Here is a 10,220-nt window from a genome sequence, read left to right as displayed (position 1 = left end):
GATCCTGAATTTCTAAATCCCATGATGGAATTTCGTTTTTTGTTTGGTTAGATTTTCTAAAATGAATTTTATACAAGTGACTGCAACCCTATTTTTGGACGTGTGGGAAAGGCAGAAGAGAGAAAATAAATAATAGAAAATAAATAATGAGTTTTTTTTGTGTATAAAAAAAGAAAAGAAAAGAAACCATGAAAGCAAATGGTTATAGTTTTCTCTAATTACTTTCTTTTAAATTAGGAGATAAAGATAAGAAAAGTAAATAGAAAAAATCTTGCAACTTGTGAAATTAGATATATGTCTTTAGATTGATAATTCAAATTTATCAGATACAAGGCATAACAGTGAATTTCATCAAAATATAATTATTTCCTTTTCATTTAATATTTTCCTGAGAAAGGAAAATAAACATTTTTTTTAATTTTTTTTAATTTTTCACATATTCAAATAACAGAAAAATAAATTAAGAGAAAACAAAGTTTATTTTGCACCTTTTATTTTACTTCCTCTGAAAATATAAGTGGGCAGATTGTGTCCCGTGTGGTTCCACATTGCTCCAGCATATTCTCTAATCCTTGAGCTTGGCCTGGAAAAAAGGTAGAAAAAGAATGAGAGAGACCCCCACATTCCTCTCTATCAATGGCCTCCGTAAAGCAAAGAATTTTCTAGAGAAAATTCTGCTTCCATTCGTTTGGAAGATAGACCAGAAGCGGATGATGAAGAGCACATCCCGTGTCTCGCTCCCATAAGGACAAATTTATGTCGTTCATCTAATTATAACTCATATTATATTTTAATGAATAAATATCACTAATATTTTTTTTAAAAAAAATATGCAATTTATATCTGTAAAATCTATCATAATTGTACATTTTTAATATATTTATTAATTGGATATATTTCTATCAAATAATATATTTTAAGAAATTTTAAAATTTTGCTATACAAATTTAAAATAATAAAATTGAATATTAATAAAAAAAAAAGAGGGGATGATATAGAATCTTATCCCTGTTATTACTTTGCTAGAAACAAGACAAAATTTCCATCATCTTATTACTGTCAGTAGATTATCAAATTAGTTTAAGAAGAATAAAATAAGGTTTTCTCATAAAATTATTAGATCAGGGAGTCATAAGGAAGATTCAGTCTCCCAGGAGTGATAAGGATGCTGTGTTTTAGGCTTGAGTAAAGGAAATATAAGGTGAAATCTGTAAATATTCTATATTTGAATGTGTCTAGTGGTTGAGATTCTTAGGGTGATTCGTTCCCTAACTAGTGATAGGTCTTTCGTTATTTACGGCAACTTCTGTTATTAATTCTCTTATTTAAAGTCGAATGTATACTGTAAAGAATACACAGCAGAGGCTTCTCTTCAATAAAATTATATCTTTTTCTCTTTTTTATCTTGGTATCAGAGCAGTGACGATCTTCTCATCATGGCTTCTTCAACACTTAATGTTGCCAATTTCGTCACATTGAAACTGAAACAATCAAATTACCCACTCTGGAAAGCACAGGTCTTGAGTTTAGCTGAAAGTCAGGAGTTGTCTGATCATCTTGATCATGGCTTCCCTGAGGATCAGAAATTTAATTCCCCTCCCAACCCAATTCCCGAAAACTACCAGCCACAACATTCAGAAAATTTCAAAACATAGCAAAAGTCTGACAGACTGCTTCGTGGATGGATCTACGGAACCTTAAGCGAGGAATCGCTCGGACTTGTCATCGGCTTGGACACTGTTCATGCTGTTTGGGGCGCACTATAAGATGCGTATGCCCAAGATTCACAGGAGCGGGAGTTCACTCTTCGACAACAGCTGACCTATTTTCGCAAAGAAGAAAATCGGTCGATCACAGAACATCTGCGATTATTCAAAGAGATTTGTGATAATTTAGCAGCAATTGGCAAAACTGTACCCGACAGTGAGAAAATATTTTGTACCAAGTTAATATATTTCAATTAAATAATATTAAAATATTTTTAAAAAGGTATATTATAATTAATAAAATATGAAAAAACTTTAATCATTACCAACCGGATTGATGTGTACTACTTGCTTAATTGCTTTGTTGCCACTCGCTCCATTGAAAAGTTATGATATCCAACAAGCATAGTTGTCCTTCAAATACGTGGGCACCCAAAATAAAGCAAATGGCATAATGTAATGGCGTTCTCAAAAGTCAATAAACAAATTAGGCCATTGTCTTATTTATTTTGTATAGGTAAAAATAATATCTTATATTTTATTAAATATTTAAAAAGCATAATAAAAACATATATCGCACCAATAAAAATGAACTTTACCAATAAAAAGGTGAGATCATTAAAAGAAAAAAAAAACTTTAAAAAATTATAAAAATAATTATTTATAATTAGAAAAAGTAAATGAAGAATTGAAAAAAAATAATACTCTTTAATTTTTTAAACCAATATAAAATCTTAAAAAAATTAACTTAGAGAATATATTATTTTAAATAAAGTGAAATACAGGAAAATCATTTATCAGTTAAAAATATAATTATAAATTTTTATTGATAATATGTTAAATAATAATAAATAATTAGAAATTTATTTTAAATGATATTTTTTATATAATTTAATTAGTAAATTTTATTATTATTTTTTAATTTTTTATATAAAAAGATAATTGTTTTTTAAAGTGTGAAAAAGAAATGCTGAAGTATCATCCGCCGCCGAAACAATCATGAGAGAAGAGAGACAGGGTGCGCCTTTCGATGAAGCTCTTATGATTACGAAGGAAGAAAAATGAAACCAATCAATCAATTAATTAATTTTTAATTGGTGGGCACATTTCTTAGTAACATGATTATGGGATGCGCATTTTAATATTTGCTGCTTAACCTGCACGGCACACACGAGTCTGAACAACCTCTTCCCAACGTCTATGATGGACTGGTGGCCAACTATGTCACCGTTCCCTGTGTGCACCATCCTCTTTCGTCCCTTTTTTTTTATTTAGTAAGTCGTTTTTCATCATATACCAATTAATATAATTAAATAAAATATTATTTGAAAAAGAAATTTATAATTAAAAATAAATAAAAAATAAAACTAAGCAAATATTTATGAAATAAATAATTATATATAATTATTGTATGTAATATAGCTAAAAAGAAATTTTTATTTGAAAGGGAAAATGAAATTTTTTTTATTTAATTTATTAGTTATTTTGGTAATAATACTCCAAATATTCATAGAATAGGACTCTAATAAAAATCTAAATAAGCAAAAAAATATGATTCCTTTTAAGAAATACTATATATTTAATTACATACATGAATTTTATTTTAATATTAAAAAAAAAGAAAATTGGTTATTATAAAAGCGAAGTTGACCCACCCATAAACCATGATGATTAAAGTATTAATTTACGATCCCTAAATTTTTAGGGAAAATATATATTTTTTCTAATTAATTAATTACAGTCAATTCGTCAAACGCCTTGGAATTCTAATTTATAATACCCCACGTGCACCCGGCTTATTGGACGTTGTGCTCTATTATTTAAATAATTTTTTTTTTATTTTTCATCTGATAAATAAATAAATAATTTTTAATATTTATTATTCTTAAAAATACTTCAATTGATTTATAATTTTTATTATTTTAAAATTATTATTTATTTTTTAAATTATAGTAATATGTCAATTGATTATTATTATTATTTTATTTTATTTTATGTTTAAAATATTTTTTAATATTTAATAAAATTTAACATATTTAAAAAATTATATTTTCCCTAAGGATGTAATAAATTTTATTTTTAATTTATATTAAATAAAAATTAATAAATTAAAAAAAATAGAAAGTAATCTATTTTACATATTTTTCTGCTACTGCCAACTGCCAAATGGTGTGGAATTAATGGAGCCTCTCTTTATGTGGGTCCCTTTTACAACTCATTTATAAACCACATGACTTTTCCTATCTCTCTCTCTCCACTTATTAAATTCATAAATTGAATAATAAAAAGTTAATATAAAATTTCATATATTTATATCTGAATTTTATATAGTTCTAGTGTAAATAAATTGTATACACAATACATAATTACATTTTTAAATAAAAATTTAAAAGTTAAGTTGAATTATTTTATTTATAATATTTTAAATATGCAAATTGGTAAATAAATAATTAAAGTTGATTTTTTTAGTAATTGTTTAGATTTCAAATGGATAGATTAAATAATAATAATAATAATAATTTAATATAACATTAAAATGAATTTTAAAACTATGAAATGACTATCTTTTGAATATAAAGAGTTTTCTGCAATATTAATCATATGCTAAACAAATAGATAAAAGTAAATCTTATAAATATGGAAATTGATTTTTTAGAAAAGAAAAATTATCATATAGTTATTTTCAGTAATTGTATATTAAAATTTTTAATTTCTATTAAGAGAAAATCTTATTTATATCTAGATATACTAAATTAAATAAAAAAAACCACATTATTTAAAATTATGTTATAATTTATTCAATTGTAATATAATAATTTTTTATTAATTACTACAAAATTTATATGAATTCAGATTAAATTTTGAACTGGACTAATGAAAAAGAGCCACGTGGAAGAATCGCTATGATTGGTAGGTCCCACCAGCCATGTTGGATGACTTGCGCCGGGATCATCAACATACAACGCAAAGCTGCCGTAGCTGTGTCTCTCTATTTCATTTTCATTCTTTATTTAATTTATAAAAAATTAGTTGATTTGATTGATAAGGAAGGCAATAACGAAAATGAAAGAAACCCATAATTACTTTATTAAAAAGAAAATCCTTTTCTTTTTCTTCTTCAAAATCTCTCCAGCGATGAAGTCTTCAAATGGTGGTTGGGTTTTAAATCCTTTCCAAGTCTTTTTTTTCTTTTTTATTCTTTTAACATTTCCCCTTATTTTCTACCGAGGGATTCTCTCTCTCTCTCTCTCATCTTTAAAGACTAGTGGAGTTGGCTGCCGTCTCTGTGCTTTTATTTTTGTTAAAGATGGTGTCTTTCTGATATTCTGAGAGAGGGAGGGAGGTGGGTTTGGGGGTTGGGGCGGGAAAAGAGAGAGAGATGGGGGCTTGTGTATCAACTCAGGAAGGATGCGTAGGTGGGAGATTGAGATCATCTAAGAAGAAGACACGCAAGAAGAAGAAAGGGACTAAGAGAAGAGTGCCGTCAGTATTATCTGACGGATCACTCGATAAGTTTGATACGCCTGATTCTGTTGCTGCTGCTCCACCTGATCATTGCTTGCCCTTCTCTAACCCCACTTTTCATGGTCCACCTCTCTCTCTCCCTCTCTTGTTTCCTTGTTGCTTTGCACTCAAAATTTTCTTTTTCTTTGGAATGGCGGTTGATCTGACTTCGCATTTAACTGGAGTAGTTTTTTTTTTTTTTTGGTTTGATTTTTCTTGTTTGGATTTTAGATTGGGGTAATGATTTGAGTTTGCATGAAATGTTGGCCACTAGCTTTTCATTTACCATGATTAGTGTGATATTGGTAAATGTGACGATAAAGGGGTGTTCTTTATTTGAGGCAAGATAAGGTGGGTTTCCTAAGTAGTCCATGGAAATGTTCAGTATAAGCTTTGAGAGCTGGCCTTTGGCAAAAGCATTTTCTTGAATCCCTTCCAATGCTGACGGCCAGTTGTATTGGGCTACCATTAATACATTTTTAAATCAATGTATTGTTGCTAGTTATTTCTTTATTTGAGTCTTCATTTTGTAAAAGATGAACAAGAAGGAAAGCTGACTTGCTATAAGGAAAGGTGGCCTGCTATTCTCGTCAAGTGTATTCTGTTTTGATGAGGATTTTTCTTGTGATGCTTCTTAATTGGTATGTAGAATCTGTGATTGATTAATCAATTTTGGGATTCGGATCCAATCATCTAACAAAGTTTATGCGCTATTTGGATTTGAATCCTGAACTGTTCTTTCTGCTGGCATTTATACTGTTTTGCTAAGTTGGAACAGCTTTTTTCCTGATAAATTGTCTAACATTGACAACATTACCACAGTTACCATCTTGGTTATGTAATCATATTTAATCACATGAAACGTTTCTTCCTTTTATTTGTCCATTGAAGTATACCTAACTTTTCTAAATTGCAAACGCAGCAGGAAGTATTGAAGAGGCATGGTTTGACTCGGTTGCAATATTCGAGTCTGATTGTGATGAAGATTTCCAAAGTGTTCCAGATGGTATTGTATTTGAACATTCTAATTTTTCTTGTACATCTCTGTTTATTAATGAGTCCATTTTGTGGAGTGATTTATGTGTTCAATGTCTGCAGATTTGTTATCTTTAAATGGCTTTGAGGGAGTACCAATGTCAAGTACTGCATTTAGCAGAGAGACAAATCATGGAGATCATAATGTCAGTATCCAACATACCTCATCAAGTGATCAGGTGAAGAAGACAGGGGATTTGTCAGCAGGAAACTCTGCCCGGAACCCTGCAAGTGAGCCTGCTAAACATCCCCATAGTCAACTCTTCAACTCAGAGTTTGCAGATTCCCAGTCAAAATCTGAGGGACCTTCAAAACCTGTGTTCCTTGATGAAATTGCTTCCTCTGTGGATGAAAATGCTGGAAAGGGGGATGGGTTATTAGATAATTGTGGAATTCTTCCTGGAAACTGTTTGCCTTGTCTTGCTTCAACTGTTCCACCAGTTGAAAAGAGAAGATCACTGGGTTCTAGTTCGCCAAGTGCGAGGAAAAAGGCCGCATTAAAACATCCATTCAAATGGAAGGAAGGGCATCCCAACAACACTATATGTGAGTACTGTAGCATCAACTTTGAAAATTTCTGTATCATAGGGATACAAACTACAGAAATGGCAAAGAATTTTTGTTCTAGGAATAAACTGTCATGAATCATGCTCCCGTAATCCACTTTTTGGCAACATTGCTGAGTGGCTACTATGGAATTTATTCCTTGCATAAAAGTGGAAGTTTCTAGTTGGATTACCAAGCAAACATTTGCTCCATTATTTTCATGTTAAATGGTTTGACTATAAGAACGTTTCTGTTTTCCTCTCCCTAATGTTGATTGGAAAAAAGAATAGAAGTTTTTGTTAACATTAGTTGTCAGGAATTCAGATAGGCATGGTTGCATTAATATATATCTGAACCTTTTGTAAAGAATGCTTCATTAGTAACTTTATAATTGCTTCCTCCTGTTTTAATGTTTAAGTGAGCTGGGTGAACTCACTCCTTCTCTATCTCTGCCCACTATTCTTCATGTTCTGCTTATTCTTTTAATGTCTTAGTTCTTTTCAAACATACTATGTACTTGTTCATATTTTATTTGATCCTTTGATATTCTATCGCATGTTCAAAATTCCCCAGTACCCAGATCATGTTTGGTATGGTTTGCGGTTTTATGTCAATAGTACTTGGATATTTTACAAATCAGTGCAAATATGCAAATAAGCTTTTCATTAATTAATTATTATTATTCTTTTATGTTTTCAGTTTCTTCAAAGCCGATTCTGCATAGACCAATTGCTGGTTCCCAAGTACCATTTTGCCCGATGGAAAAGAAAATGCTTGATTGTTGGTCACATATAGAGCCATGTAGTTTCAAAGTCCGGGGACAGAATTATTTCAGGTAAGGCTGTAAGAACAAAGAAGACTGGTTTCAATTCATTTGTGTAAATATAGTTTAATGCACTTAGTATACATGTGCACAGACACCTTGTCAATTAGTAATAATTTTTTATATAACATGCACATGATATTGCTCCTACATATTTATCTTCTAATAGGTGCTGTTTTTCTCTTGCATTTTTATTCTGTATGGCAGGGATAGGAAGAAGGACTTTGCTCCTAACTATGCTGCATATTATCCATTTGGGGTCGATGTATTTTTGTCTCCACAAAAAGTCGATCATATTGCCCGGTTTGTGGAGCTTCCTGTTATTAATTCTTCTGGGAAGCTCCCAACTCTACTTGTCGTAAATGTTCAGGTATTCCTACTGTTCCACTTTTGCTATCAGTGTGTATATATATGCAAATATTAGGGTAATTTGAAACAGTATATTTCAATGAGAAAAAAAATTTACTGTTCTTTTTCGTTTTTGTCCTTGCACAATGTTTTTATGCTCACTATTTTATGGTGTTTGCAGATTCCATTATATACTGCTGCACTTTTTCAGAGTGAAACAGATGGAGAAGGAATGAATTTTGTTTTGTATTTTAAGCTTTCTGAGAGTTACTCAAAGGAGCTTCCTACTCACTTTCAAGAAAGTATCAGAGTAAGTATAAGCCTTTTTGACGCTTCTAAGTTTGGCAAAAATGCTGCTTTTATCATCATCATTCATCCTAAATAAAAAAGGAAAGAGCTATTAGTATTGTTTCTGATGTTGGTATATTTCGTGAGGATATACTGCTAGATTCTTACATTGTTCACTATTCTTATCTATGTCTGTGTCCTTATTTTATGAACAGCGGTTAATAGACGATGAAGTTGAAAAGGTCAAAGGGTTCCCTATAGATACAATTGTACCCTTTCGTGAAAGGTTGAAGATATTGGGTCGAGTTGTAAATGTAGAAGACCTTCACTTAAGTGCTGCAGAGAGGAAGCTTATGCAAGCTTACAATGAAAAACCTGTTCTTTCACGACCTCAGCATGAATTTTATTTAGTAGGTTCTTCTGCAATTTCATTTATATTAACTTAGTGCAGTTTATATATTGTATTTCCTTTTTAGATGGTGATTTTCCTTTTCTGGGATTAGGCATGTATGTCCAAGAACAAGTGATTTTAAATGCTTGATTCATATACTATGTTCAGCATTTCATACGTATAACCTTTTTGTTTGGTCAATAAAAAGAATTTGAGGGTGTGAGTGTTCTGACCCTCTTGATAGACATGTCTCAGGTTGCTATTCCGGTTACTTTGTTTTAAAAACAAGTGCATTGAGATATGAGGCGGTTGAATTTATAGTGGTTTTTTTCCTTACGTATCATAATGTTTGCTTACAGGGGGAAAACTATTTGGAGATTGACATAGACATGCATAGATTCAGTTACATCTCTAGGAAAGGTTTTGAAGCATTCTTAGACAGACTCAAGATTTGTGTCCTGGATGTTGGTCTAACAATACAGGTAAGAATATTCCCTTTATCATATGCATTTCTATTGGAATTTTGTTTTGATGTACACCATTTTTTGGCATATGTAAACAGGGGAACAAATATGAAGAGTTGCCAGAGCAGGTCCTGTGTTGTGTACGGTTAAACGGTATTGACTACATGAATTATCACCAACTAGGGTTGAATCAAGAGCCCTTTGAAACTTAAAGTGCTTAAATGATAGAAGACATATCATTAATAAAGGCTATTTTTCAAAGGGCCATCATTTCTGCAGTTCCTTAACTCATCTCAACTCAATGGCGACAGGAGATAATTGCATAGAAATATAACAGAATCAGGTCAAGATGGCTTGTTTGATTGTCTAAAAGTCTACTGCTAAGATAGACATTCTGGATATTATATGCATTCTGGAAAGCAATCATGATCAAGCTTCTGGTTATATTTCTACTGCATTTTTAGCCTTAATTATCAGATTACCATTCTTTCTGTCTATTCTTTCTAGTGTTTAATTTTAGAGGATTGATTCGTAAAAATCTGTTATCAAACATTAATTAATTATCATACTAAGCAAATAACAAGCAATTCCAAGCTCTTTACCCTCATATGGCATTGAGATTTAGGGCGAGAAAAAAAACAAGAACTTTCTTAGAAAATATTATTTTAAATTTTATTGAAAAAAAAAAAAAGAAATTCTCAAAAAGTATTTTATTATATTAGTGCTTTATAATTGGAATATATTAAATTTAGTTTTAATTTTTTTCAACAATGTTTTAATAATAACAAAAAAAGTTATGGTGAAATAATTCATCTCTTTATTTTTTTCCAGATCTATATAATTACGTCTCATCTTCATAATACTTATAATTTTATTCAATCCCAATAATTAATTGTAAATTTAATTGATGGTTAAAATTAAAATTATTGGAGGTACTTGCATGATATTTGATTGAGATTTTTTTTTATTTAAATTAGAAAACAACATATATGAATCTTACAATAATTTTGTGTTATAATAGTATTTTGTGATATAAATTTCATATTAGTTTGGAGCATAAAAATTATCGTTGTTTGTAATAATATGATACCATAAAATATTATTTTGACATAAAA

General features: G+C 30.2%; 1 protein-coding gene across 3 annotated transcripts; it reads left to right on the top strand.

Moving 5' to 3' along the window:
- The first annotated feature begins 4,822 nt into the window (after window positions 1-4,822).
- On the top strand, window positions 4,823-9,602 carry LOC110613810. 3 transcript variants are annotated; one of them, XM_021755152.2, is made up of 9 exons: window positions 4,823-5,293; window positions 6,136-6,216; window positions 6,309-6,791; window positions 7,491-7,626; window positions 7,822-7,984; window positions 8,144-8,272; window positions 8,466-8,660; window positions 9,001-9,123; window positions 9,204-9,602. In XM_021755152.2, the coding sequence occupies exons 1-9, from the start codon at window positions 5,086-5,088 to the stop codon at window positions 9,315-9,317; spliced, it is 1,632 nt and encodes a 543-aa protein (XP_021610844.1). In that variant the 5' UTR covers window positions 4,823-5,085; the 3' UTR covers window positions 9,318-9,602. The 3 variants fall into 3 exon arrangements, with proteins under 3 accessions (XP_021610844.1, XP_021610835.1, XP_021610853.1); XM_021755143.2 differs by having other exon boundaries at window positions 6,133-6,216; XM_021755161.2 differs by lacking the exon at window positions 4,823-5,293 and adding an exon at window positions 5,316-5,851 and having other exon boundaries at window positions 6,133-6,216.
- Window positions 9,603-10,220: the final 618 nt, after the last annotated feature.

Source organism: Manihot esculenta, chromosome 1 (assembly GCF_001659605.2).
Source record: "Manihot esculenta cultivar AM560-2 chromosome 1, M.esculenta_v8, whole genome shotgun sequence".
NCBI lineage: Eukaryota > Viridiplantae > Streptophyta > Magnoliopsida > Malpighiales > Euphorbiaceae > Manihot > Manihot esculenta.
This window is presented reverse-complemented; position numbering and strand designations above follow the sequence as displayed.